The 27,155-nt window shown below is 37.7% G+C and overlaps 1 protein-coding gene across 2 annotated transcripts; it reads right to left on the bottom strand.

Moving 5' to 3' along the window:
• Positions 1-1,031: 1,031 nt before the first annotated feature.
• On the bottom strand, positions 1,032-27,155 carry ZBED4 (zinc finger BED-type containing 4). Of its 2 annotated transcripts, XM_039726837.1 has the most exons (3): positions 26,986-27,155; positions 20,244-20,320; positions 1,032-6,315 (listed from the first exon to the last, which is right to left on the bottom strand). In XM_039726837.1, exon 3 carries the CDS (start codon positions 5,909-5,911, stop codon positions 2,393-2,395), a length of 3,519 nt encoding a protein of 1,172 aa, XP_039582771.1. In that variant the 5' UTR covers positions 5,912-6,315; positions 20,244-20,320; positions 26,986-27,155; the 3' UTR covers positions 1,032-2,392. The 2 variants fall into 2 exon arrangements, with proteins under 2 accessions (XP_039582771.1, XP_039582772.1); XM_039726838.1 differs by lacking the exons at positions 20,244-20,320; positions 26,986-27,155 and adding an exon at positions 11,784-11,853.

Raw genomic sequence — 27,155 nt, 5'->3', positions numbered from 1 at the left:
AAATAAAGTAGACTAACTTGATGAAATTTTACTTTTAAAAATAGTGACTAGTGCTTGTGTTCTCAGGATGTTTTGACAAAAGTCATGACTATACAATTAATTACCTGTATGATGAAGAAGTGGATTATGGGCTACAAAAATGCCATCACTACAACTTTCCACACAGGGAGTTTGATAGGAGCTACAGCAAATCTCCCTTCAGAGGAGCCAAGATTCTTGAGTCCAGAGAACTGTGATTTTCAGGTGAGCTTGTTCACTGCCAGCATTCCTCCTTGTTTGATGTGACTCCACAATGCTTTAAGTCATAGGCTGTATTTACAGTCAAGCCTTGAGTGAAAATTGTATCACTTGTTTATGAAGAAAAATGGTTTTTTTCATGCTCTCTCCACTGGTTTGGAGAGATTAAAAATCTCCTCTACAAGGGTCAAGGTTATATTCACAGTTAAAATGTAGGAGAAAAAACTGAGATAATAATTAACCAGTAACCATTTAAACATGTTTCCCAATAAGCTGCTTCAAACTCACCTACTTCCAGCTACATATAAACTAGACCAAACTGTTTTATTACTGCAGGAAAAATGTGTGCTGTTCTCATTTAACTCTAGAAGAACAAAGAGATGCTGACTATTGATAGAAGTAAACATTATCTTTTAAAATACTGCAGGGAAAAAAAAGCAGTATTAGTCTTTCCCAAGAGCACTATGTAGCAGTTTACTTAAATTGTATAGGTATAAACATAACATGATGGAATAACACTTGAAATACCTGAAACTGTAAAATGTTTAGAGAAATTACACATGGAAACCAGAGCAACTTGGGAAGTAATTCAACCAATTTTCCTGAAGTTAAAACAGCTTTTGGAAAATTAAAAGAAGCAGAATCCAGGCTTAAGTCAAAAGAGCTAAATGGAAAACCTGTCTTTTCACATAGCTTGTTCTGTGGTATATTTATGACTACAATTGTTTGAATTAATTTTTTGTCAATGGTTGTCTTAAATCCATATGAAAATAAAAGGCAGTGTTGACTACCACTGGAAAATTGCAAATAAAATGTTTAATTTCAGAAACTGAGTTCACCATTTATAAATACACTAAAACATAGTAAATGCAAAATTAGATTAGGCATAGGTAGAGTATTTTAACAAAGCTACAACTTTTCTAAAAGGTCATAGGCAAATAATGACTTGTTTCCCAAAAATGTATTCAATGAAAACTGAAATTAAAAGATAAGTCTTTCTAGAGAAAAACTAAGGAGAATGTTCCTTTCAAATTAAAATGCTGGCTATTTTTTCCATCTTATTTGAAGCTTTAAAGGCTTTATATCCCATTTGCCTGATGGACACCAACAGTTAGGAATCAACCCTACTACATAAAGTTCTAAGCAGTGCACCATATCCATAAGGCTATTACTGAAAACCAGAAGATCAGTTATTTCTGCACTAGGAGCTTTAAGAAAGGCTGTTCTACACAATTGAAATTACATTAGGAGTAAGGGCTCAATTTTTACATTAGGGACCTTATAGTTTTGATGCACTAAAGATTAGAAAAGGCTTCAAAATGACATTAGAGTCTTCTTGGTAAGTTTCTTGCCTTTTTTGTACACAGCATTAAATAACAAGCATTAATTCACAAACTTTGAGAGAACTTCCAAAGACCTTTTATAAATACCCAGAATATTTCTGTAATTCATTTAAAATGTAAAGCCTGAACAGGAGAACCCAGAACAGGAAGTTTTACTACTGATTGCTGTATAAGTGACATTTCATCTTATGTTAAATTTAAGATTTATTTTCAGATATTAAGTCAACAGTCTCCTGTAAACACATCTTCCTCAAAAACTCTTCTTCATCCTTTAAGTACTTTAGGGCTTGCAGTTAAAAACACCATATGATAAAAAGACAGCTTGAACCCCATCTTTCACGTACAGCTTTCTTTTGACAACTACAAAACCTGTTTTTTTGTAATTAAAGCAATGTTCAACTAAAATACAGTACCTGGTTTATGGTTTTTACATAATAATTGAATAAAAAACTACAGAATAGAACTGTTTACATCTTTTTTTTTTCCATTCTATTAAAACAATGACTGAGCTTTTTAAAGTTCATTTACAATTATGGATTAAAACCTACATAATTTTGTATAATTTGATGAGACAGGCTATCTCTAGTGTGAACTTTTAAAAAACATATATACAATATCTGGCCTGAAGTACTATGAATAAGGCACATGTAGACATATTGAAAGCTGAAAAAAATGAATCTAAAATTTGGAATTATAGTCACTGATTAGATGTCATACATGGCCCCTACTGGAGCAATTTAAAAATCCAAGTTATAGATAGTTAATATCCAGTGAGCAACAACAGATTTAGTCTAGCAGTTTGTTCATTAGTTTCAATACTGGAAGTATATTAAAGGAAGATTCACTTTCAAAAAGATAAGCTTTTCAAAGTGTTCAATCATTAACCTTGACTGACTAAAGTTGTTGCTTTCATTGGATGTATTGAACAATCTCTCTGAAGGAACAATGCTTGGTGGACAACCCAAGAACCTGACAGCCAATTTTGACAGTACTGGCCAAGATGACTTCTTAAAGTTCCAGTAAGTTAGAGGATCACAGTTATGCTCAAGCACTTCTTCCTCCAAGTAAGAAAGCACCATTTCCTCTGGTAACTTTGCTCTCTCTTTCAGGTCTTTTGTTTTCTTCATGTCACCCATGAGTGACCAGAGATTATCTTCCCCATAAGAATTTGTAGATGGTGAACCTATATCACATCCATTGGAAACAGGTTTATCATCATCTGAGGTAGAACTCATTATTTCCAGCTCCCTGATTAAGTCTTGTTTATATTGTTCAGCCTCCTCTTCTGTAAATAACGATGTTTTATACCGGGGATCCAGAAGTGTAGCAAAAATGTACCTTGGATCATGAAGCGTGGAGGACAATCTGCTCACCATAGCTTCTTTCAAAGATTTCAGCATAGTATCTATGCCCATAGTTTCCTCAAAGAGCATTTCTATTTTCCTGTTAAGTATATGAATCATTGGAATCACTTGGCTTAGAGTAGACATGTGTGTACTCATCTCCCTACTTGCAGCTTCGAATGGTTTGAGAGCGTGACACACTGACTGCATGACTTCCCACTGATCACAACTTATTAGCTCCCGAAAGCTGCACTCTATTGACATTTCGTCAATTGCTCTTTTCTGTTCAATAAGGCGTTCAAGCATATGAAATGATGTATTCCACTTGGATGGAACATCTTGTATTAGCTGATGCTGAGGCAACTCATACTCTTTTTGCAGCTCAGCTAACTTCTCTTTTGCTTTTGCTGACCGATGAACGCGTTCACAGATCTTCCTTGCAATACTAAGCAAATTCTGAACCATTCTCTGGCTTTTAATAGCCTCATTTACAATTACATTAACAGTGTGACTAAAACATTGTACACTTGAATGATCACCTTCATTTAAAGTTTTCTCTATGCTCTGATTATCAGTAACAGTAATCCCAATCTGAAGTCCAATGGAAGTAATCCACGTTTCCCACCAGTATTCTAGCTGTTTTTGAATACTGATTCCATTGTAGTCGCAATCGATCTGTGATACATTTAATAGTGCTGAACAATGGTAATCCTCACACTGTGGCCGAAATGAAGACTCAAATGTTACCCAGTGAGCAGTCAGGGTTAGATATTCTCGTGTTTGGTTGCTCATCCATATTCCAGATGTAAAATGGATCACTCCACTTTCAGCTTCTTTAAGATGTGAAATAATTATTTGTTTTACATTATCATACATATCTGGAATTGCTGTCCTAGAAAAGTAAGATGGAGAAGGTAAAGAATACTGAGGTTGCAAATATTCAAGCAGCCTGTTAAAGCCAATGTTGTCTACAAAAGAATATGGCTGAAGGTCAAGTGCAATCATTTCGGCTACAAGACTTGTGATTTTTTTGGCAACTGGATGAGAGTCACAAAACTTGTCATTGGTTTCATCAAAATTTGAAGATCCTAGTAATTCTGTGCGGAGTGGCATGTGATTATCCGTAGATGAGGATAATACTGTCTCTGGGACGTCAGTTTTCAGCACATTGTTATGAAACCGCTGCAAATGTCTTAAAAGGCAACTTGTGCCTAGGTTTGTTGGCTTTTTCCCCCTACTTATTATACGTCCACAGTGTGTACATATTACTTTAGTTGAATCTGCAGAACAAATTGAAAAGTGATTCCACAGTTTTGAGGTCTTCTTACTATTAACAGGAAATATAATTTGATTATCATGTGTAACCATTGTAGGCAAGTCAGTCAACTTTGAGGATGAACATTCTGCAGAAGCCAAAGTGGCATAAGGTGAATTTGCCAAACTCACATCAAGAAAGCTCTTTTGGTTTCCAATTACATCAGGATGGCGTCTATATAGGTGTCTCATTAAGCAGCTTGTGCCCATATCTCCTTTCTTACCACGACTTATCATACAACTGCAGTATCTACATACTGCTTTTAGACTGTCTGCAGGTGAGAGTGAAAAGTGGTGCCAGACTTCTGACTTAAGCCTTTTCATAATCCTTTTATTTTGCTGAAACACAGCAGTAGGTTCAAATATTAAAGGACCTAATCCCTCACACTGTTTTTCAGGAGATGAAACAAAGGAGACTTCACCTATATCATCAGAAGATGACAGCATTGAGTCTTCCACTAGAGTATCTCCAGAAGTGAGATTAGTATGGATCTCCTCAGAGATTCTGTCTGGAGAAGAGGAAACAGAAGTTGGTTCTTTCATTAGTTTTCCAGGAGAGGATGACATAGAATTCAGATCACTGTCTGATGGTAGCAAAGAAGGCAAGAGAGTAGGAGGTGTGGTGTAGAGAGGTGGTATGCTGGTACCACCCCCATTCTCTTGCAGGACAATGGAACGATGGGCTCTCCACATGTGTCTTATTAAACAACTCGTTCCTAGGTCTTTTCCATTTTTTCCTCTACTGAATTCATTCATGCAGTGGATGCAAACAGCTTTAGAATTATCTAGAGGTGACAAATAGAAGTGTTTCCAGACAGCAGATCTCCTTCTAGAACCTGATGCACTCTTTGGAATTACAACTGTTTTTTCTGCTACATTCTCAACAGTGTCATCATATTGGTTGTTGGCTTGCTGTGGAGATGAAACAACCATGACTTCTTCTTTGCTGCACTTTTCAGAAACTGAGAGGTCTGATATTTCTTCAGAAGAAACAATGGAAACAGATTCCTCAATTATTCGATCTGGAGATGGTATTTTAGAAGCCATTTTCTTGACCAGTTTTATGGGGGATAACATAGAACTCAGATCTCCAACATCAGCAGACTGAGGTGGCAACAACAATGTAGATGAAGAAAAGGAAGATATACCTGGCATAGTTCCATTTTCTTGAATTAGAACAGTGGGATGTGCTCTCCTCACATGTCTCATGAGACAACTTGTACTCAGGTCCTTTTCATTTTTACCCCTGCTAAATTCTTTCATACAGTACATACATATTGCTTTAGTGCTATCTCTAGGAGATATAAAAAAATGGTTCCAAGCAGGTGACTTTTTTCTGGAGCTTATGTTTCTGCTAGAAAGGAGGCTTTGTGTCACAGCTTCCATTGCTACATCATACAGCGTATTACTATACTGAGAAAAAAGAGATCCATAATCATCTTCATTTTCTGTAGACAAATATTTGCCAGAGTTGTTTGTAATGAAGTTCTTTTCTTTGTCTTCCTGTTCATCACTGCTGTCTGCATGTTTGAAATCATCTTGTTCTGTCTTTATATCCGTTCTTTCTAGAGTACAGTTAATGCTGTCGTCTTCTTGCTCTACTTTCAAGTTATTGATTTTACCCAATACAAAAGTATCATCCATTCCGGGGCAATCTGCTCTACTCATGTCCATGGATGATAAATTCTTGCCAAGACTTCATTTATTAATAAATATAGATAATTTAAAAGATTATTTAAAATTTGATTAAAATTATGTATCTTGTATACTGAAGGTAAAACAAAATGTGTGCATGTGTTAAAATAATCTCTGGTTTATGAATTCTGTATCCGTGTTGTGCATAAGCAAATACAATTAGTCATGAAAATTCATTTAAAAATTATAAACTTAATTAATGGAATCCCATTTTTTTTCCCAGGATCAGGACATTTCAGGTCATAGATGAATGTTCTCAAAGACAGGTACTGCTAAATGCTTCATGTTGTAGATATAATACTAAAAAATGCATGTTCTATTTTCTTGTTGAAGAAAGTCATTCTGTTCATCTTGATTGGGCAACTGAGATTCTTTTACACCATCTAAAAAAAAAATCAGAAGACAAAGTTGACTAATGCACATTAAAGAACTACAGTAAAAGTGAAATGAAAGCAAGCACTAGGTATTCTGTATGTTTTGGGTTTTTTCTCCTTTGAGATAAAAACAATTCAATGTATTATTGAAAAAAAAAAGGAAAAAGCCCAACATTTACTCAATATATTTACTGTAGGCAAATATGTGTCTACATATGCAGCTTTGGTTCAACTTGGACAAAAAGAGTCCATCAAAAAGCATCACTTTCATATTTGCTTGCACATACCTATGCAATCATCCTACATCATCATTCAATCACTGCATGCACACATATACCGAAGTACACACACACACACATATCTATCTAAACCCATATACCGTAAAGTGTCTATACCTACCAATATATATGAACATAACCAGGCATTTAATTACGTTAGCATAGAAATATGTACTTAAAATCAAATGTTGTATCACAGTCCTGTACATGTGAGCCCACCATTACTGACAGCAGTCTTTAATAAGAAAACACGTAACTTCCAAGGGTAAGGAAGCATTGTCACACTAATCACTCTGCTTCTGACCGTAGTCACACTTTTGTGTTCATGCCATAACACTGCCAGACAACAACATGGTATAGAAACAAGCTACTTTTAGAATTTCCTGATTAAAAACTGAAATATTTAATTTAGGACAAATGAGCTGTATAAATGTTATACAGGCAGACAGGTCTTCCAAAAGTGTAGCAACATCACTCAGAAGGAAAGACACACAGCTGCATATGCTGGTGCTAAGTGCAGCACTGCCAGCTCAAGTCCCTCACATGCCCAAAGGTTACACTAGAAAGCCCATTTACAATAAGACAGCTAATTTCAGTTGTGAGTAAAGATTATTCACCCCCAATTCCAGTACAAAGAGTAGGTTTTTGAAGTTGCATACAAAAGGGTAACAGCAGCCTCAAAAACTGGAACTGAGTAGTCCCTCACAAATATGAAGAAGCTGTTTGCATTTATCAGTCACTTTTTTTTCAACCACAACTATATTAGAATTTTAAATTTTGCCAAACCCTTTCTCATTTATTCTTCTGTGTCATTAATGCAGTTATTGATGCCTTCATTCAAGATAAACATTTTTGGCCATGACATTGATGATGCTATACTGTGCATTGCATTTTTGCAAACTAAATTTATGGAACTCTATCTCCACAGCTGAAGCCAAAACACAGATTTAAATTATTTTTAAAATTTTCCAAAACTTTTATATGTTACTAAAACACAGGGAGAATTGGGGTGACTCTTGAGGTGTCTTGTGCAGGGCCAGGAGTTGGACTTGATAGTCCTCATGGATCCCTTCCAAATCAGCATTTTCTTTGATTTCAGCAACAGTAAAATTAGCCACAGCCACAAAACACATTAAAAAGGCTGTTTTTCACACTGACATTTCCTCCTGTATCAAGATCAATGTCATATTAGCTTTGTAACCCATTTTAACTAATTTTTCTCTGAGATTTGTTTACAAGAGAAATTAGAAACACTCACTTTCTGTGGATTTCTGATGTATGGAAAGCCTATTTTTGTGATAACTTCCTTTCTTTTCCAGTGCAAGGGAAGGGGAAGGGAAAAGGAGGGGCAATGGTCTTACTGCAGCTATTTTAAGAAAAGGGAGATGGAGCAGTCAGAACTTGCTAAGAGGTAGGGAGCAATTCTGCTTTTCTTTCTGTGTGAGTCTTAGTATTTGTGCCTTTCTTTCTTATTCTTGGGGAAAAAAAAAATCTGTTTTCAGATACCAAATATATGAGGGTTGAGCATGAAGAACAATGAAGAGAAAGACTTGAAGAAAAACCTTAGATTTCTACAAGAAATTTGCATTACACAGGACTTTCCATTGGCTTGTGAAATCACATCAGAGAACAATTCTGGCAGCCAGACTAAATTTACATGACTCAATATAAAATTGAATGAAACAGAAAGTAGTGATCACACACATACTGAAGATATGGATGTATGTGGATCTGGGACAAGAGAGAGAGTGTAACACAGTCAACTTTTTAAAACAGCAGTCAATTCAAGAGGATTTTTGTTTCATCTTTACTTTGATCTAATCTGTGAATTTGGAGCTTGTACTGCAAACAGGAAAAGCAAGAAAACATAATAAGATGTTGTGACTTAAGATCACAGAATAGGAAGGCTCACAAGCGAGTGGCTTGATGCAGAACTTAAGGAACATAAATTATGCATGGAGTGCCAAGTTACAATAAGGACATTACAGATTCCTAGCTAGATTCACACAAAATAATTGCATATATCCACTAGAATTGGGTTCTGATGAAGCTGTGTGCAATTTCTTTGACTCAAAACAGGTAATCACATCTTTATCCTGATTCCTATAATTTCTCAACTATGCAAAACCAATTTTAGGCTTTAAACAGAAAAATCTGCAGAGCCGCTTTAAGTGTCCCTGTCCTGATAAGCAGTTACTGCTTAACACAGTGAAGCTTAAAGTAGCTGTGATGGGAAGATTTGAAAACCTGATAAATAACACCAGTCACAAACTTTATAACCACGCTTAACTAGATTGCCATTCATTAACAACACATTGCCCGTGGTTAAGTTCTTAATCACTATCAGCCATTATCACTACATATTCAAACACTTAGGCCCTAATCACCTTATCCTAAATTAGCTTTGAGTACACAATACCACTGAGCTGATGCCGTGTAGTTAAATACTGATGGCTGTAGTCCTTGACAGTCTTAGTTACTGACGCTGAGGTAAAGAGGTGAGGGAGCTGTTTGGACTCTGAAGCAGGAACCACGGTGGTAGTAGACTTCTTTCTTCCATATGTCTCCTTATTGTCACTGTGTCTTTGCTTCCCACATGTTTTGGTGGAGGAGAGTATGAATATTGCAATCTCATCTGGTCCTGACCCTATTATCTTCTTTCTTTAGAACAATAAATTGTTCTTGGTCCACCAGAAATCCTTCCTGATTATTCTGTATCTTTGGTTTCTGATTGTCTTTACTGCTTGATTTGTTGATTCATGTATATTTTGTCCTCCTTTTGTGCAATTAAACCTAGGTTTCCCTTTGCAGCTACAATGTTATTTCTATATTTATGCTTAGCTGTGAAAATGCCTGCATGCTGTTCACAGAGCTATTATGCTATTAGCACTGTTAAAAAGCACTTACATGGTGGTCACATACGCTATTTTAGTGTACTTATGACTGAATGTAAGACAAGAAAAAATTATTTATATCTTGTCCACTCTATGGCTGTCATAGGTCTCTGGCTACATAGTATGTATTTTTCTCTACCTTGTTGCTGCCTTCTAGAAATGAGCAGAAATAGCTGAGATTAGAGGAGACAATCACTTCCTGGGAAATCCCCAAAGCTGGATGCCCCTTAGAAGACTTTGAATGATTTTTTTTTTCCATTTTCTTTCAAATGTCTAAGAATTATTTTTGTTGCTTTGAGAACTGGCCAAATGGCAGAGCTCAGAAGGTTGCAATCAGCAGGCAGTCTGGTTAGAGGAAACCTAACTAGAACAAACCTGAAACTCAGGAGGGATTGTCTGAATACAAGGAAAAACTTTTCTTTTGATAGTGACAGAGCATTGGAAGCGGCTGCCCAGAGAGGTTGTGAAGGCTCCTCTGGAGATATTCAAAACCAGACTGGACAAAGATCTTGTCCAACCTAATCCAGCTGAACCTGCTTTAGCAGGGGGAGTTGGACTAGATGATCCCCAGAGGACCCTTCCAACCCCCACCATTCTCTGATTCTGTTACGATCATGTAAAATTAAGTCAAGCTCCTTCCCTTCAAACACCCTTGCACATTCAACTGAAACTTTCTTTAGAACAGTCCCCAGAATACTAAGGATCAGACACATAAGTATGTTTTTCATCTCCTCCTCCCATTCCAAGTCTATGCAAGAGTCAGTCTGTTTTAATAAGAAACAAAAAATGATGTTTTAAAATTTTATAGTCACCTAGAATGAAGTATGAATTTGATTATGACCACTTTTACATAGCTTATTTACCCTTGGACCCAAGCTACTCAAAATTAAGGACTACTGCTAAACAAACAGGATCTTCAAGAAGGAAAATGTTTTCAAAGGTACAAAAAGCTATAGGCAGTTAGCTCAAAGTGATTCATGCTTTTGAAATCTCCACAATGAGATACAGAGACACCTTGCAACAAAACAGTCTTCAAAGCAAATAAACAGAACTAAAGAACAAGAATCTACTCACATGCACTACTCTGGACTATTAGCTCCCGAGCAGTAGTTTGCTGTGGTGAAGCCTACAGAACATTTTTATAGGATTTTCCATTCAAAATGGGATTACTGAAAGCATACAGTGGTTGACAAGAAATGTCTGGAGGATGTCACTGATCCTGAGTGCCGCAGCAAACTGCCGTGACCAAAAGAAATCACTGCTGAAGGAGGGGGGTAAAAAGTGAAACACTGGTGTCTCAAAATTGCAGAGACATATATTAACACACAGAAAAGTATGAAAAGTATGCAATAACACCAAACCATAAGCTGATTATTTTTTGTAAAGCAGAGAGTGGCCTGGAAGCTTTAAACCACTTTAGATTGAATAGTCAGGCGATAATCATGAACTTGATTATATCACAGAATCTTGGTGGAAATAATGGTCTAGAAAAAAATGTTTAAAACAAAAAAAAAGTACATGATTATTGAAGACCATGTACTGTAAATACAAAGACACACCTGCAAAATGCAAGAACTTTTTTTTTCAAGAAACATGTGAAATGTGAAGACAGTGAAAGTAAAAGCATTTACTAGCTTGAAAAAAAAATTGAAAGTAGTGACAGATTTTGAGCGTAAGATGTACATAAAAGCTCATTAACAGTAATTTGCACAAACAGATGTCAGTTTTATAATAGTGTTAATATTGTTTATTTTTGGAAATATGCAAGCATCATTAGAAATACCTCAGAGCAAGCAATATAAGCAATAAGAAATACACACTTTAAGAAACTATTTGCTTCTACTGCAATGGAAGGCACATTGCTAATAAAGGAATATTTGCTAAAGCAAAACAATCAAACAAAACAGAAACACACAAAAATCCAGAGAATACACATCCAAAATCATAAACAAATCAGCAGAATCTATTTGTATAAATTTATAGTCCAGATGAACTTTACTGCTTTTCAAAGTTATAAATCCCTTGAAGAAGGAAAACTAAAAACAGTGCATTTTATCTATAGAAATTTCCTATGATAAAATATCAGTACTACCTCACCTGTATGAAACTACAGAGATTTGCAAGATACTGATCACTAAAAAGGCAATATTAGAAATGCAAAATTGGCATGTCAGTCACACTGAAACAAGGTGGGTCCTAGTTTCAAGTGTCACAGAAGCTCACAGGAATTGGCACAGATGTACAGACATGAACTAGAGGTATGCAATAGTTTAATCTTGAATAAAGTACAGAAAGTCAGGCTTACTAGAAGACACAAGCTGTTCTGGACTTCATGGGAAGCATGATTTGTAAAGAACTGGTGGAAGAGAAAAGAGGTGACACCTTTACTATTCCATTATTTTTAAGTCACCTGAAAGGCAGGTCTTATGAAAACCAGTAACTGTTGTGGTTTTAGAAAGGTTTTCTCTCTAACTTGTAAAACAACCTCTCACATCCACAACCCCAAATGCTCCATCCGGACTTAAGGGAATGAAGAGTGGAAACAGAACCACCATAACTGAGCACTGCTGCTTGTTGACATGAATAGTCTTCTGTGACCTCCCCAGTGCACTCACGCTACTTGTCAGGACACGACAGAGACCTCTGATTTGCTGAGGTACAAAGATCACTCACATCCCTTCATGTTACTGGAAAACTCAGGGTTTGGTGTAAGGTGGGGCCTAAATCAGTCATTGCAGGCAGAGAAAACAACAAGGTGTAGAAAGCTGAGTATAAGAGTCGCCATTACACTCTGAGTACCCAACTCTAATTACAAATGGAGGAATTTAGCTGCAGCAGAGACTAAAAAGATAAAAATGGCCACAAAATGTAAATATTCCTCTCTTTCTTGCTTCACAAAACATCAAATAATTTTATGGTGAACACAAATCATTTTAAGCAGTAAAACAGATTTGCTAGAGCCAAGTTACACTTTTCTGGTTTAGTGGACGCTTTTCTATTTTCCTCACCACCTCTAAATTAATAATACTTCAAGAAGGTAACAGCTCAGAAGTGAAAATTTTAGACATTTGACTATTGTTAAATGGACAGTGTTGAGTTAAAATGAAACCAGCACACAGAAAACACCTAACACTGTAAGAACTCAAACTCCTCAAATTTAGCATCTTACTCTTGAAAGATGTTTTTATTTGGACAGCTGTTTTCTTGTCTTGTTGCTGTAAACATGGAAAGTCAATGGGATGTTGTTTACTAATCATTTGCAAATAGTCCCTGAAACCTCATAAAATATTCAAAACTAAAAGCTCCAGCTTTGTACCAATATCTCCACCTCAACCCCTAAATCATGTGCAACAGTGTGCATGCCATCTCTGCCTGCACAAAACTACACTGGCTCATAGTCCAATATGTAAAAAGTTGAAAATAATTCATGACAATGGTAAAACTGAAGACAAACAATATGATTTCCAAATTAGCATAATTAAAAAAATACTTTGGAACAGAGACAAAGTGGAAATGAAGTTATATTTTTTTAAAGTAATATTTATTTAAAAAAGGAAGATCCAGTTCTTCATTCAGTTCTTACACTTGCATATCTTCAATCATAAAACTTCTTAAAGGAATTGCAATAATGCTTTTAAAATACGGTACATTACTATTATACAGTATTATACATTTCATATTAATTAAAGTGTGATAGAAACCAGGATGTTCAAGTTAGCATGTTTATTATTTACATCGGGCTGACACTTAATTCTGGTATCCCTGTTTAGTGGTGTAGCAGGATGCTCTGCCTGGAATGCTGTGAACCAACTTGAACAATGCCGTTTGCAAACCTACAAGTGGTAAATGAAGAAGGGAGCATCATGCTGCTTTTGGTGTTGAATAATGCTGAAACCAGCCTGACTCATCAGTCCCAAAGCTAAACATCCTGATAGTGAGATGAAGGTGTGGTAGATCTGTTCCTGGATAAACGAACATACAAGTGATACTACTGATAACTTGTCCAAAGCTGCTGAGCTGACACAGCTGGAGACATCTGACCATCATCAGTCATTGTGCATTATAAAAGCCCAGTCCCAAGTTTTAATGCAGGGTTTTCTGACATAAGCCTTCTTGGAGTGTATGTATGGAGATTTCTCCCTTAAATGGGTAACATCCCTCAAGGTTACTCCTCTTACTCCTTGAGGCTGAGCTAAAGAGATTTGCCCAAGGTCATTGTTATGGATGAGTAACATCAATCTACTTAATTGTTTTGCCAGCTTTGATACAACTGCTTCAATACAACTGCTTCATAGTGCACTATATTATATAGTTAATAGTATAGTGCACTATATTATATATAATATTCCTGCACTGTGTAGTAAATAATTCTCTAAATTATTTCTATCTGATCATTATCATAATACATTGTATATATATATAAATATATATGGTTTGCCATTCTCAATCCTGCAGGACAAAGTTGTATAAAGGTTCAATTACACCTCTGTGATCCTTTAGACAAAAACCATTGGAAAGTCTGGGGCAAGACTGGATCCAGCCACACCCTTCTCAGAGAAGGAGTTTAGAAAGCATGGAGGTCCTTTCTGCACCCTGTGACCCCACAGGAGGGCTTCTTTAACAGGCTTTGATGCTCCCATTCAGCTCACTGGGTTTTGTAAACAAGCTCAGTACTCAAATGTTTTATCAGACTCAATGATGCAGGCTCACTGCACTGCATGTGTAAGAATAAAGCAGGTGTCTGATATAGGGTACTGAGTCAAAGCTCAACCTTATTTCTGGGGAAATCAATCTTCTTCACTTATCTGCAAATGTATTAAGCATATATCTATTTGAAGCATCATCCTCCACCACCTAGATTTTAGTAACACTCTTAAACATGTTAAAGCCCATAGCACAGAAATCCCCATTCCACATGGTTTTGAGCAGCATTTATCTTAAAAGTAAAAGCAAAATGTAAAGCTACAACAACAAAACAATAACCCTGATCAAAACAGCATCACTCCCAACTTTTAGTAAAAAAACAAAGAAGCATGTTGCATTACCACCACACATAACATTATGTATCACTGGAGTTAGTAGCACTAGTCACACCTACAACCACCTGATAAGCCTTTAATTGTTGCTATTTTTTTTTCCTTAGTGCACTAAAAATACCATCAGATCTCAAATGGGGCTATATCCCTTCACATGTCCTTTACTAACTTCTCATTGCAGCACACTGTAATGAAGGACAAAAAAAAAAACAACCCAGGTTCTACACATGCTAATAATTTGTCCTAGCTTCTACTAAGAAATTACTTATAAAAAACAGATCTATCACACTTAGTAAATCATGTCAACATTTGTCTAGGATCCAAACTGTCCCAAGTGTTGAAGTGTTACTTCTTATTATCAGGCATGCAATACTTGCAGGATATGTTTCTGAGCTATTATTCTCACCTACCAAATGTCAGATCTTTCAGTTGTTAAAATGCCAATGTTCTAAGCAATAGTTTCATTAAAACTTTAAGCAGTATTTTCCCAAGCCTTACACATCAGTTCAATGTTGCTACAGCAAATTATACATTTATTTTGATATTTTAATCCTTTATAATTTTGACAAATATCATGTGCTGATATGATAGGGAAAATCTCAATGTTACAAGAAATAAGCTGGTTTTCTTAAGAAAAAAATTAGATTTTTTTTTTTTTTACACAGCTGAAGCATGTATTGTTTGGTTTAGAGCAGTTTTAGAGCAGGACATCAAAGCTGCTTTTAGTATCACATGCTGTACATTTTGGGGCTGACAGGAGATAAATGGAGGTTGCAGTAACACAACACAAAATGGAGAAGATAGAAATAAGAACAGAGTAGAAAAGATGCATCAGTATTACCACAGAACAGGAAAAGCACACAACCAAAACAGCAGTAACAATAGGTAAGTCAGAAAAGAATGAAAGGCAAAAGACTAAAGATTTACTCCATATTGCTAGAGAACAGCAGCCTGCTTTCAGAAAAGCATTAGAAAACTCAAAGCAAAGCTCCTCTAACAACTCTTCTCTCCAAATGATCAATTCTCTGAACAGCCCATTTGGACTCTTCTCTTTCTCCTCCCATGCAGCCCACAGCTGACCAAGTAAAAGGGATAGGATTAGAACAAGGGATTTTTCTCCTGACTACCTTGCTAGCTTGCAACACTGTAAAAACCATACACTTTTGGGGGTTTTATTTTTGTTAAATGTCTATCTTTAAATCCAGTAAGAGTGTAACTTCAAGCACTTTAAGGCTTATTTAAAACAGTAAGAAATGAGGCACTTGTGAAGAAGAAAGCTGAATAGGCAGGATGATGAAAAAAAACCAACCAACCAGTTAGGAGACACACACCATGTTTTGTATAGTCAGTCTTCTTGGAACTCTTGCTGAAAAGATCCATGTAAGTAGAAAGTAGAAAAAGACCTCATAGAATGTAAACTGAGTTCTTTGCAGAATATATTACATTAACCTGTTACAACTATAATTTTTCTGATATACAAAATGGAACTATTTGGAACTGTTAAACTGCTAAGACTACCATATAGCAGAATTTATTTTCAGGCTAACCAGATGAAGTCTGAAGATGTCTGCTTTAAAAACCTTTCATAGCTACCAATCAAACAAATTCTGTGCTCATATTGATGTCAGTTAGTTATATGTTCTCATATAGTTTCAACAGTGGTATTGAGAGGTTTTCCATGATTTATATACGTAATATTTGTATATGTGTAACATGACATAATACTATGATTCTATTAAAATATTTGTATCCTGGAATGGTTGTGAACTCAAAGGAAGGTTAGAAAGAAAATGCAATTCATAGTACCCAAAACCACAAAACCATATTTTCAAGAGTATGAACAATAGTTTAAATACTTCATAGAGATTTTTTAATACCTAACCTTAATCTCTCTTTTGGCACAAACATTTATTTCAAGTCAGAAGACACCCAGTATGGAAAAGAACAATTTCTTTAGAGAAATTTTTTTAGAGTTTTCTTTGCAACTGAAGGTACCTTCTTCCTTCCTCATGTAATAAACTGAAGAAGCATGTCTAGATTTTTTTTGAGGAAAAGATCATCTCTTTACTAAATCTACTAAATAAAACAGAAAACAACATTTACAATACTATCCATGGTAATTAGAGTTCAGAAACTCTCAGTTTCACCACCCTGCCAGTGACTACAAAAACTGTAACAAAGCAAGAGGTAACTTTTTAAACCAAGCTTCCATATCACATGCAGGCATAAGGCACATGCCCACAATCGGGGTGAATGTCTTATGCCTCTTTCAAGTATTTTTTGTTATTCTTTACATTCTAAGTAAACTGTACATTCATCAGTAGCATCTGACAGTTTCACCCGAAATCCCATTTAAAAAAAACAATGATCAGATCTCTCTCCCTCTCAAAATAAACCCTGCTATTCACAGAACAGGGCAGAAGGAGGGAGAAATGAGTGTGCATACCTCCATATTCACTTATCAACCAGCCTGTTCCTAGCCTCCATGACAGGAGGTATTCTCCTCTTAACCTCTTTTAGGGATATATTCTCTTTGTCTTCTTCAAGGTAAGGTGAGATTTTACAAAGACTTAACTGACTCAGGCCACCAAGCTAAGGGAAGCCAACACTGCTTCCACCAGCACCACACTGAGCACTAGCAGGAAGCACACTCTCCCACCCCAAGGAGACAAATAGCTCCTTCTAATAGCTTCTCCCAAAATAAATGATTCATAGAAGAACCAGCCTCCTGCCATAGACAGATCTTAATTTGACCAAATAAATTTGCTCAAGGAGCAAAAAATACAAGACATTTTAAATTAAGAATAAAGCTTTTTGTAGTACTTGTTCTAATCAGTGCAGTTAATGAGCTTTAATTAATGTAATGCAACTTGTTTTTTAAATAAGTTTTACATAGTACAACTATATAGGTGTCCTATTCAGAGCAGGATCCATAACACTATTAGTACAAGAAAAGGTAAAGAAATGGATAACCCTTTCCATTCACTTGATTTCTATTATCATTAGTAATTATATTAATAAACCTAATCTTTTCTGAGGAATAGAAAAGAGAAATAGAAACATTTAGAGAAAACGATGAGGAATCTTCCTATTCTTTATTGTATTTCCTGTCATAAATGGATTATGGTCTCCCCACAGTTCAGCAAGCCACTGAAGACAACTCCAAATCGCTAAAAAAGGAAATGAACGGAACCTCAATTTCTCCTGTTTCCCAGTACCAAAGCAAGGTTGCTGCTGACAGCACATTGTTTGACTCCCTGAAAGCTGACCCACTCTTCCCACTGTTTCAGCAGCTATTAGTGCAAGTCACAGCAAGTGACAACCTCCCATGAAATGAGTTTTACATTCTTGTATTTCAGTTGTTTTCTTTTCCTCCCATCTGTATATACGCTCCCATATCATGCTTATCATGCTTCCACCTTTAATGAAGAATAAATAAGGAGAACCACAGAGTAAAAAAAACCCAAAATGATTGCCATGAGCTATGCCACATTTTAGCACTGGGATTTGCAGTCTCAAATATTTATTATATTAAGAAAAGTTGTCATGAGCTAGGAGCCAGTAGTTGGGTATGAGACAAGCAGGCAGCAGTATTCATACTGCTTTGTTCTCTCCCACCTTCTAGCACTACTAGAACCCTTTAACCAGGAACTAGATTTTCTTCAATGATCTAAATTGCATATAAAAATTACTATATTGCATATGCACTGAAAGATGAATTCTTACAGTGGATGCTAGAGGACTTAGACCAGTAACATTGCTGACCTACCAAAATTTAAAATTTTAACAGAAAAGGTAATATCCTGACAGCAGAATCTTTGTTCTCGGGACACTGCAGCTCTAGATAAGTATCTGTTTTCAAGATACCACTTTCAAGAGAGTGCTGCTTTAATCACAGATTGAGAAAGGATCTATCAGAACACTGAGCTTGCAGTCAACAATTATTTCATATGTGACTATAAATCAAGAAATAATTCTAGAAAATACAAAGACCAGATACTCATTTTCATTAGACAGGTAGTACTAAAGTGGATTATTTTCACTGAAGGCATTTAACCTTGAGAGTCACAATGGAAAGGCACTTTAGGTATAATATACTACAGTGCTTGACATCATATAATGAAATTGTCCAAAGCATTCAGTGACCTTGAGATGAGTATATTAGAATACAGCATTAACTACATGGAGAGTGAACTTTTGGATATTCTGGGAAAAAAAAAACAAAAATCAAAAACATTATCCCTTTTGTCAGATTTCCTTACAGTGGTCTAAAACTCACCTGGGAGGCTGGTACAAACAACAACTACTCTCTCCTGCTCTTCAGCTCTCCTCTGTGTTTGGAGAGCACTAGCAGCTCATTTTTGCTTAGACTGATGAAGAACAATCCACAAGCAGATTTAGTATGTAATGAAATCTCCCACATCTTCTATATGTGTCACCTAGGAAAAGTTTCCTTCAAGGAATGAATCTGAAGCATACTTTCAATTTTCTCTTCCTACAGAGACCACAATCTTACAGGGAAAGGCTGTGAAAGTTGAGGTTGTTCAGAAGAGAAAGCTCCAGTGAGACTTTAGACAAGCTTTTCAGGAAGAGGAGTTTGTAAGGATGGGGACAAACTTTTTAGTAGGGTCTGTAATGGGCTCCAGTGAGACTTTAGACAAGCTTTTCAGGAAGAGGAGTTTGTAAGAAGGATGGGGACATACTTTTTAGTAGGGTCTGTAATGATAGGAAAAGGGGTATGGTTTTAAGTGAAAAGAGGATAGAGTCAAATTAGATATAAGGAACAGATTTTTTACAATGAGGATGGTTAAATGCTGGAACAGGTTTTCCAGAGATGCAATAGATACCCCATATCTGGCAACATTCAAGGTCAGGTTGGATGGGGCTCTGAGTGATATAGTCTAGTTGAAGATGTCCCTCCTCATGGCAAGGGGTTTGACTAGGTGGCCTTTAAAGGTCCCTTATTCTGATTCTATGACCCCACCAAGACTTTCAAGTGCAACATTTTCTCCATCTGTTGCTAGCATGCAGCCAATGTCAGCATGTTAACCAATAATACAGATGGTTTAAAAATGGAACTATTTTATTCAGGACATAGAGAGGATGGCATAAGAAATAAATACAAAGTTCTGAAACACTATGCAAGAACAACATTTATTGTTACTCCACATATAAACACTTATCTTCACATGCACAATTTTTTCTCTATAGCATCTTACTTAGGAATCCCAGGCTTCTAAAAAATTCTGTATTCAAAAGCTCAAATGGAATATATAAAGTTTTAATATTTTCAGACAAAAACCCTAGAAAAAAATATTAAAACTAACTCACTCAGTGAAGACATAAAATCCAATTAAGACACCTGTAACTTGAGTACATGAGGAATGCAGCATCTAAGTTATCTCCCCTTTTTAAACAGTATAATTCAGGGTAAGGATGTATATATGCCAGCTGATACCACAGAGTAAGAGATGCCCCATAAATCATAAAATAGTTGCTATTTCTGTACCACTCTAAAGATATCCAGGCTTCCAAACTTAATTTTTAAGGCTCAGGCACTCATACAAACCTCCTGCTAAATTATTTAGCTCCATACAAGTCACTGCACAGGCATACGATTATTCATTACCTTTTTCCACTATCTTCCTTTAAATTAATAAAAATAATGATACAGGACCCAAAACAAACAAGTTGCTCACTAGTTTATTGAGAAAAACAAACAAACTTACACATCTGTTCCATTGCAGGCAGGCGGCTTCATTTGAGGTTAAATACTTGCTACTCAAACTTAATGAGATGATTGTATCTAAGGAAAAGAAGAAAGTAATTACTTTTATTATTTTTTAAACACATTAACTGTCACAGTGGCGACTCATGGGATGTTTCAAATTTCTCTTTAGGTGACAGCTCCAGAATCTGCACTTACATGACTCTCACCTTTTTTCAAATCTCTAATCCTCACAGCTATCAAGAAAAATCAGACATTATCACTTCGAGAGCTCCAAAGCAAAATAAAAATTAAAAACATAATAAAAAGGCTTCAGATGACTGCTAAGACAAAATTTTAAAGTAAAATTTTTGTATTTATTTTAGCACTGCTCCATTTTTTTATGCTTATGCTGAATGAAACAGAGTCTACATTACCTGCAAGATTTCAAAGGTGCTGACACCTTTCCATGCACTAAGGATTCACCTTGTTACACCTTCTCTTCTTAAGCTAAACATATTGCTTATACACTGCACTAACCACATGTATTAATCAGCATGCAATAGCACAGAATCAACACAAGGTTATCATTCCCCATGTATGAGAAAGGAGCGATTGCAAGTGGAGCATATTAGATCACGAATTTTGATTTAGCAACTAAACAGACCAAAGGAGTCTATTGCAGGACACATTTTTTGAGTTTTGCAACTTCAGTCCCAGTGATCTCATCAATATACAGACAAGAGTGCCATAGTGCAGAGGCCCCAGTACACTGAAAAAACCCCAACCAAACAAACCAAGAAAACATTTTGCCACCTCAGAAACTCCATAATCTACAAGGCATTCTCTCTTATATTGCAGTGAATGCTCTTCTTAATCAGACTGAGATGTTTAACGCAGTGAATGCTCTTCTTAATCAGACTGAAATGTTTAACACTATATATATATATATATATATATATATACACACACATGCATACATATACCCACATTTAGGGGTTTTTTTTCTTCAGGAAGATCACCTCTCAGAGGGCAAACACCCACATTTAGGGTTTTTTTTTTTCTTCAGGAAGGAGATCACCTCTCAGAGGGCAGAGTCCTGATGACTGGCTTAGTGTGCATCATGAAATGAACTATGTATCACTTCTCTTACTGATATTTTTTACTTAAAAACACTCCTATAGTGCCTCTTAAGCAATTGAAACACGTCCAGAGCTGTGCTACTGACTAATTTGACTGTTGAGACACTGTAGCTATCCCTATTACAGCAACATTTAAATAATGTATGCAGAGAGGAAGGTGTCAGCCAGGGAGACACAGACCCACCAGAAGCACGGCGCTCAGTGGAGCAGTTAGGGAACTCTCCTCAGATGTGGATTAAGCTCCTCAGGCAAAGCAAGGAAGTGAACCTGGCTCTCCCACATTCCTTGCAAGTGCCAGAGCTATCAGACTACAGGCAAAATAAAGTACAAATATGCATCTTTATGCTCGCTGATGTCTTTAAAAAATACCCTCAACCCTTCCATTTCATTTCTCCCCTCTCTAATTTGTTGAAGATGACTGTAGTTTCAAGCCCAGCCAAACATTTTGTTCAATTAAAATTGATGTTTGGGTTTTCTTGATTGCTTATTTTTGTGAGAAGAATAACAAAGAAAAAATATTTTTTTCTGGATAACAGATTATTTTATTTAGAGGCAGACACTGATTCAGCATATAGAATTACAGCAACAGGTCAGCAGAATAATTATTGAAAAGCCACTTAACCTGCTTGGAGTAAAACAGGCACAAATTCATTGATCATTGTCACATGAGAGATATATATTATTAAATATATTTTCCCATATATTTTGCAAATAATTGCAAAAAAGTATTGCTAAAATGTTTAACTGTTAAAAATCTTATTTTCAGCCTTGATTTGCAAGCTAACAAGTACACCCCAGCACTGGCTTTTATATTAAATATACAGAAATTCTGAATAGTCACTGCAAAAATTACTTTAACACATTACAGGAAAAACATATCTGTAGGACACCAGTGAATACAAACTAGAAGACAGTGTAAAGAAAAACAAAAACAACAAAAAAATTACAACAAACTTTCACACAGCTGTAATAAAAAACTAGTAACCTTCTAAACCTTCAGAGAGGGATTGTCCAACCCTACATGTTTTTAAACAACAAAGGAGGAAGGGAAAGAGCTGAGAGATAAAAAGGATGCAACTGCGCAGTAATTGCTAAAGAGAGCACACAGGTTGTGAGTTTACATAAAGATTATAGTAATATAATAATATTGCTTATGTCAACATCCACTGAAAACCAGTCTTAGACTATAGAAAATACTCATACCTCACCTTCCAATATGTTGCTCAATACAAAAAAAATCACTACGTATCCTGAATCATCATACTTGAATGAAAAGAAGGGCCTTAAAAACCAAGCTATATCCCTGTTGTTGCTTTAACAGCCCATCACATTGAGATCTATCTCATCACAAAAAACAAAACAAAACAAAACCACAACCCCAAACTTAAACCAATACTACCACGGTTAAACTATGTATCACACTAATTTGGGATACAAGTTCCTTTGCTTCAGCAAATAAACACAGAAACAAAAACACCAAACCAAACAAACACACAAAAAGCAGAAAAAGATTATGATAAAAGCTTTAGTTTTCTTTACTTTTTGACCTGAGAGCTTTAAACTCTAGATTTCATTTGAAAGCTACTGTTAGGCCACATATAAATTTTTCACTAATTGGCTGAAATGAAACAATTCCATAGTTATAAATTGACCAATTTGCAAATAGAAAAAAAAATAGATGCCAATAACACATAGAAAAAAATAGTCAAAGATATGCAGAAAACGACACACGTCTGCCATATAAGAACTCCTGCTTTATGAAGTCTGTTTTGAAAGTATACACTACAACAGGTAACATGATGTAAATTACATTAACTTATGTTGATACTACCAAAACACAAAGATCACCCCCGCTTCAGAAAAAATGGCAGTCATGATGAGTTAAACACTCTGCTCTATACAGTGCAAAATTCCCCACTAAACTATCTATAATAATCTTTTCTATATAACACGTATCATCATGTTATTTACATATGGCTGATTATTTTAGGTGTTCATTATAGGGGCAACCCCATAGCAAAACATGCTCACTTTGAAGATGAAACTCTTACAAAATTAAAAGCAAGCTGCATGACAACAGGGTTTACAAACCCCCCGTAAATATACTTTACTGTGAATGGCAATAAAATGCAGCAAGCTGTTGGGAAATACAACATATATATTCTTTAACTCAAACTTTCTCAGAGGAAAAAAACATCTCTCAGAAGTTAATGTATTTAGGCTTCTAGAAACTCAAAGAGAACAAATTCCAAGAAAAAAGGGAGAAGAAAACAGAAAGACTCAGCAGGCTCAAAGGCTACTTCCTTCTGTAATACCTAGTTTTCGAAAGCATTTGATAGGCTATTCTACTTTAGTGGACGGACAATTTTAAATAAACATATAAAATTCTGTTGCACTCCTGTATTTTCCAAGGCCCTGTTACAGTCTTAGTGATGTGTTAATACTTTTTGAAGAAGAACCCCTCCGCACTAACCCCCTGTGACACTGGCTGTTCTGCAAACACAGATTTTTGCTCTGGACATTTACTGTCTCAGTATAAAATAAGCCACAGTAAGGGGAAGCAGTAGATAGAGGGGCTGAAGCAGACAAAGTAACAAAGACATAGCAAACATTACTCTAAGCTCATCAGCTGTCTAGCCTTCTGCTGATCTATACTTTGCCTCACACATTATCAATGAGGATTCTGAACCTGTTACAATTTTGCCTTATAGAGATGTCATGAAGGAGTGGTTTGGCTGCTTAAAGAAACAATGTCAAAGGTACTGGCAAAAGCAGGGTTTCACGGATATGTGAAAATGCAACTTTACAGAGTTCAATGGCAAGGTTCACTCTACTTACTACACAGACTAAAGCATGCAAAGGCAGATCAAATAAGAAGCAATTTGGAATGATTTACACAAAAGCTGTGAGTGCAAAAGCAGTAAGACTGCAAAGGATATGGGTGGAAAGATAAGGGTGCAGAAGGAATTAGCAGCACTTAATACCTGAGCACTTTAACATTTACAAAGGTGTTTGATAGTTTTCACAACAACTATAACAATGACTTAACTATGGATTCAAAATATTAACACATACCACAATCAATTCACATACATACAGGTAAGTGATGTATACACTTATTTCTACATATGTAAAGGCTCATATGAAAAATTCCCCTCAAATTCACTACAATATGTCAGATGCCTTTGCATTTCCCAACAGGAAATGGTTACATCTTGAGGAACATGGAGATGGGGGAGAGGGGCTGACAGTCCTTGAGTACCACAAACTAAAGGGTTTGTGAGCCCTGGGAGGTGCTGGCACAGGCTGCTGCAGTCCAGGCAAGCCCAAACAGTATCACTTAGGATTGATATTTAGAGGGTCAGAAGTTGACTAACTTTGGCCATCAGTAACCTTCCTTATTGACCGTAAATCAAGTCAGTAACTAGTAAGTTTTTTTCCCCAAAGTGCAGTAACAATGGTACCGTTCCACTCGGGCTACAACCAGGTAAATGGTTTACCAAGGTTACAAGTAATAATTGCTTATCCTTTGTTTCCCACCTTTACCAAGCCAGAGCTCCTGGTATGATCAGGGAGTGCCTCGAAGCCCAACTGGTACAGTCAAGGGACACTTCACCACTCAGCTGGTTTGGTCACGGCTCACCAGGAGCTTCCAAGAAGGCAGAGTAGTCACAAGGATGGGGGGTGTTACACCACAAGAAGTAAAAGAGTTATTGTTATGTAACAGTACAAATGTTTAGAAAACTTTTATCCAAGATGCTTAGTTTAGATACTTCATTTTACTTATTCTCAATTAATTTTTACATTTGACTGCTCTGGAGAACTCCTATGGAATAATTTCCTCAACATCTGTTAAAGCTGCAAGGTACTAGCAACATAAATTACCAAAGCAGACACACATCCAACTGTACAAAAACTGTCAGCACCTTACCTGTCAGTCTTATACCTAGTGGACAGCACCCAAATTTCTTAAAGTATGCAAAATAATTTATTTTGCTTTGAACAAATTTTTTTCCTCTGCAAAACCAGTCTCCACAGTGAATAATAACTAGAATGCCCCTGCCCAGTATTTGCACAAACACAGGCTTCCTAATAGCAGCATAGTATCTTGGGGATAGTTGATAAAGTCTTCCAGACTTCAGTCCCCCCAGTATGTAAACCACTAATGTCGTCCCAAGGGTGCATGCCTGCTCTTAAAGTGAAACACTGCATTACTGGAAATAACCTTTAGAAGAAAAGTACTGTGCTCATGCTCTTGAAAAGCAAAACAGATACACATGTATACTGGGCCATAAGGACAACAACGTGTAAGGAAAGTCTGGAAAGTACATTCATTATGGGGGCTTGAAATGCTTTCTCTGCTTAGTATTATAGGTGTAGCATGACAGCTCATGCTAAATTACTGAAATTTCTCAAAGGCCCCCCCAGAAACAAGACAGGACTGCTTCTAACACATAAGCACTACAGAGAAAGGTCTCTACACTGCAAAGCCCAACACTACTAAACTTTGCAATGATAAATAGAATCACCATTAATGCAAAAGGCACTTTACCTTTCCGTACAATATACATGTTTTTATACTTTTAGTAAGCTGTATATACAGCAGACAACTTTAAGTGTATCAGACACTCTGAGAGTTCCAGTAAGCATTCTAACACAAGCACGCTAACGCCAGCAGCTGTCTCAGTGTAGATCTGGAATCTACAAGACATTTTTAAGCAAAAATTACCACGCCCCGAGCAGAAAACGAGAGCAGCACTACATGAAAGCTAAATTCTGCACTTTTCCGCGACACCATTCTTGAGCGGCTCTGCCCAGGAGGGATGGCTGGAATTTCACCGCACGCAAGCACAGACGCGGTGCTTACACCGCGGCCAAAGCCGCTGGCGGGCGCCTGTCCACCTCGTGTCCTGTTTCTCGGGGGGAAACGCTTTTTAGGAATTCCCGGGCTTTCCAGTCCCGACACCCGTCTCGGGAGCCCGTACCCGAGGCGGCCGCCGGTCCCGGGCTCGCAGCCTGAGGAGGGCGATGGGGTCCCCACGCCGGGGCTGCCTGGGCCATCTTGGGTCGGGATGGCAGCGGCCACATGGTCACCGCTCCCTCCCGGGCCCGGCTCCTGCGGCCCCGCCAGGTGGGCGCGGGCGCTCAGCCCCGGCGGGTCCCGCCGGCCCGGCCCGGCCCGCGCTCAGCGCCGCGGGGCTCGAGGCGCACCTGGCTCCGCGGCGGGCACCCTTCCTCGGCCGGGGGGCGGCGGGGTCTGCCGGGCGGCCCGGGACAGACCGAACCCCTAGGCACCAGCGACCTCCGGTCACCGGGCCGTCCGGGCCCCCTGCGGGGCCCCGCAGACAATAGAGCCGGCACCGCGGGCCTGCTTCCCGGCTTCCTGCACTGCCCCGCCGCCACACGCCCCCTCCCCGGCCTAGCGGCGCTGTCCCGCGGGCGTTCCCGGGAGGGACAAGGCGCCGCCAGGCCCGGGGCGCAGGTCCCGGGCCGCGCAAGGCACCGAGGCCGCCGAGGCCAAACGCGGCGGCGGCGGGCACGGGAGGGGGAGGGGGGGTGCGGGACCAGAGAGCCGTACCGCCCTGCCCGGCGCCCTCCCGGTGCCGGAGCAGTACTACTCACCTCCCCGGGCAGCTGCCGCGGGGGAAACCGGAGGTGGCCGCTGCCGCCGCCCGGCCGGGCCCGAAGGAGTTAAGAGGAAGGGCCGGGCGGGCCCGTCCCATTCATTACCCGGCGCTTTGTCTCCGCCGCCGCCGCGACGCTGAGCAGCTGCCCCGGCTCGGCCGCCGCGG

This window comes from Passer montanus, unplaced genomic scaffold (assembly GCF_014805655.1).
Source record: "Passer montanus isolate IOZ18808 unplaced genomic scaffold, ASM1480565v1 scaffold6, whole genome shotgun sequence".
NCBI lineage: Eukaryota > Metazoa > Chordata > Aves > Passeriformes > Passeridae > Passer > Passer montanus.
Note: the sequence above shows the minus strand (reverse complement) of the source record. Positions and strands in the feature narration are given on the sequence as shown.

Bases quoted from the DNA above. Each gene is read 5' to 3' on its own strand.
- ZBED4 (XM_039726837.1), bottom strand. From the start codon at position 5,911: ATGGACATGAGTAGAGCAGATTGCCCCGGAATGGATGATACTTTTGTA.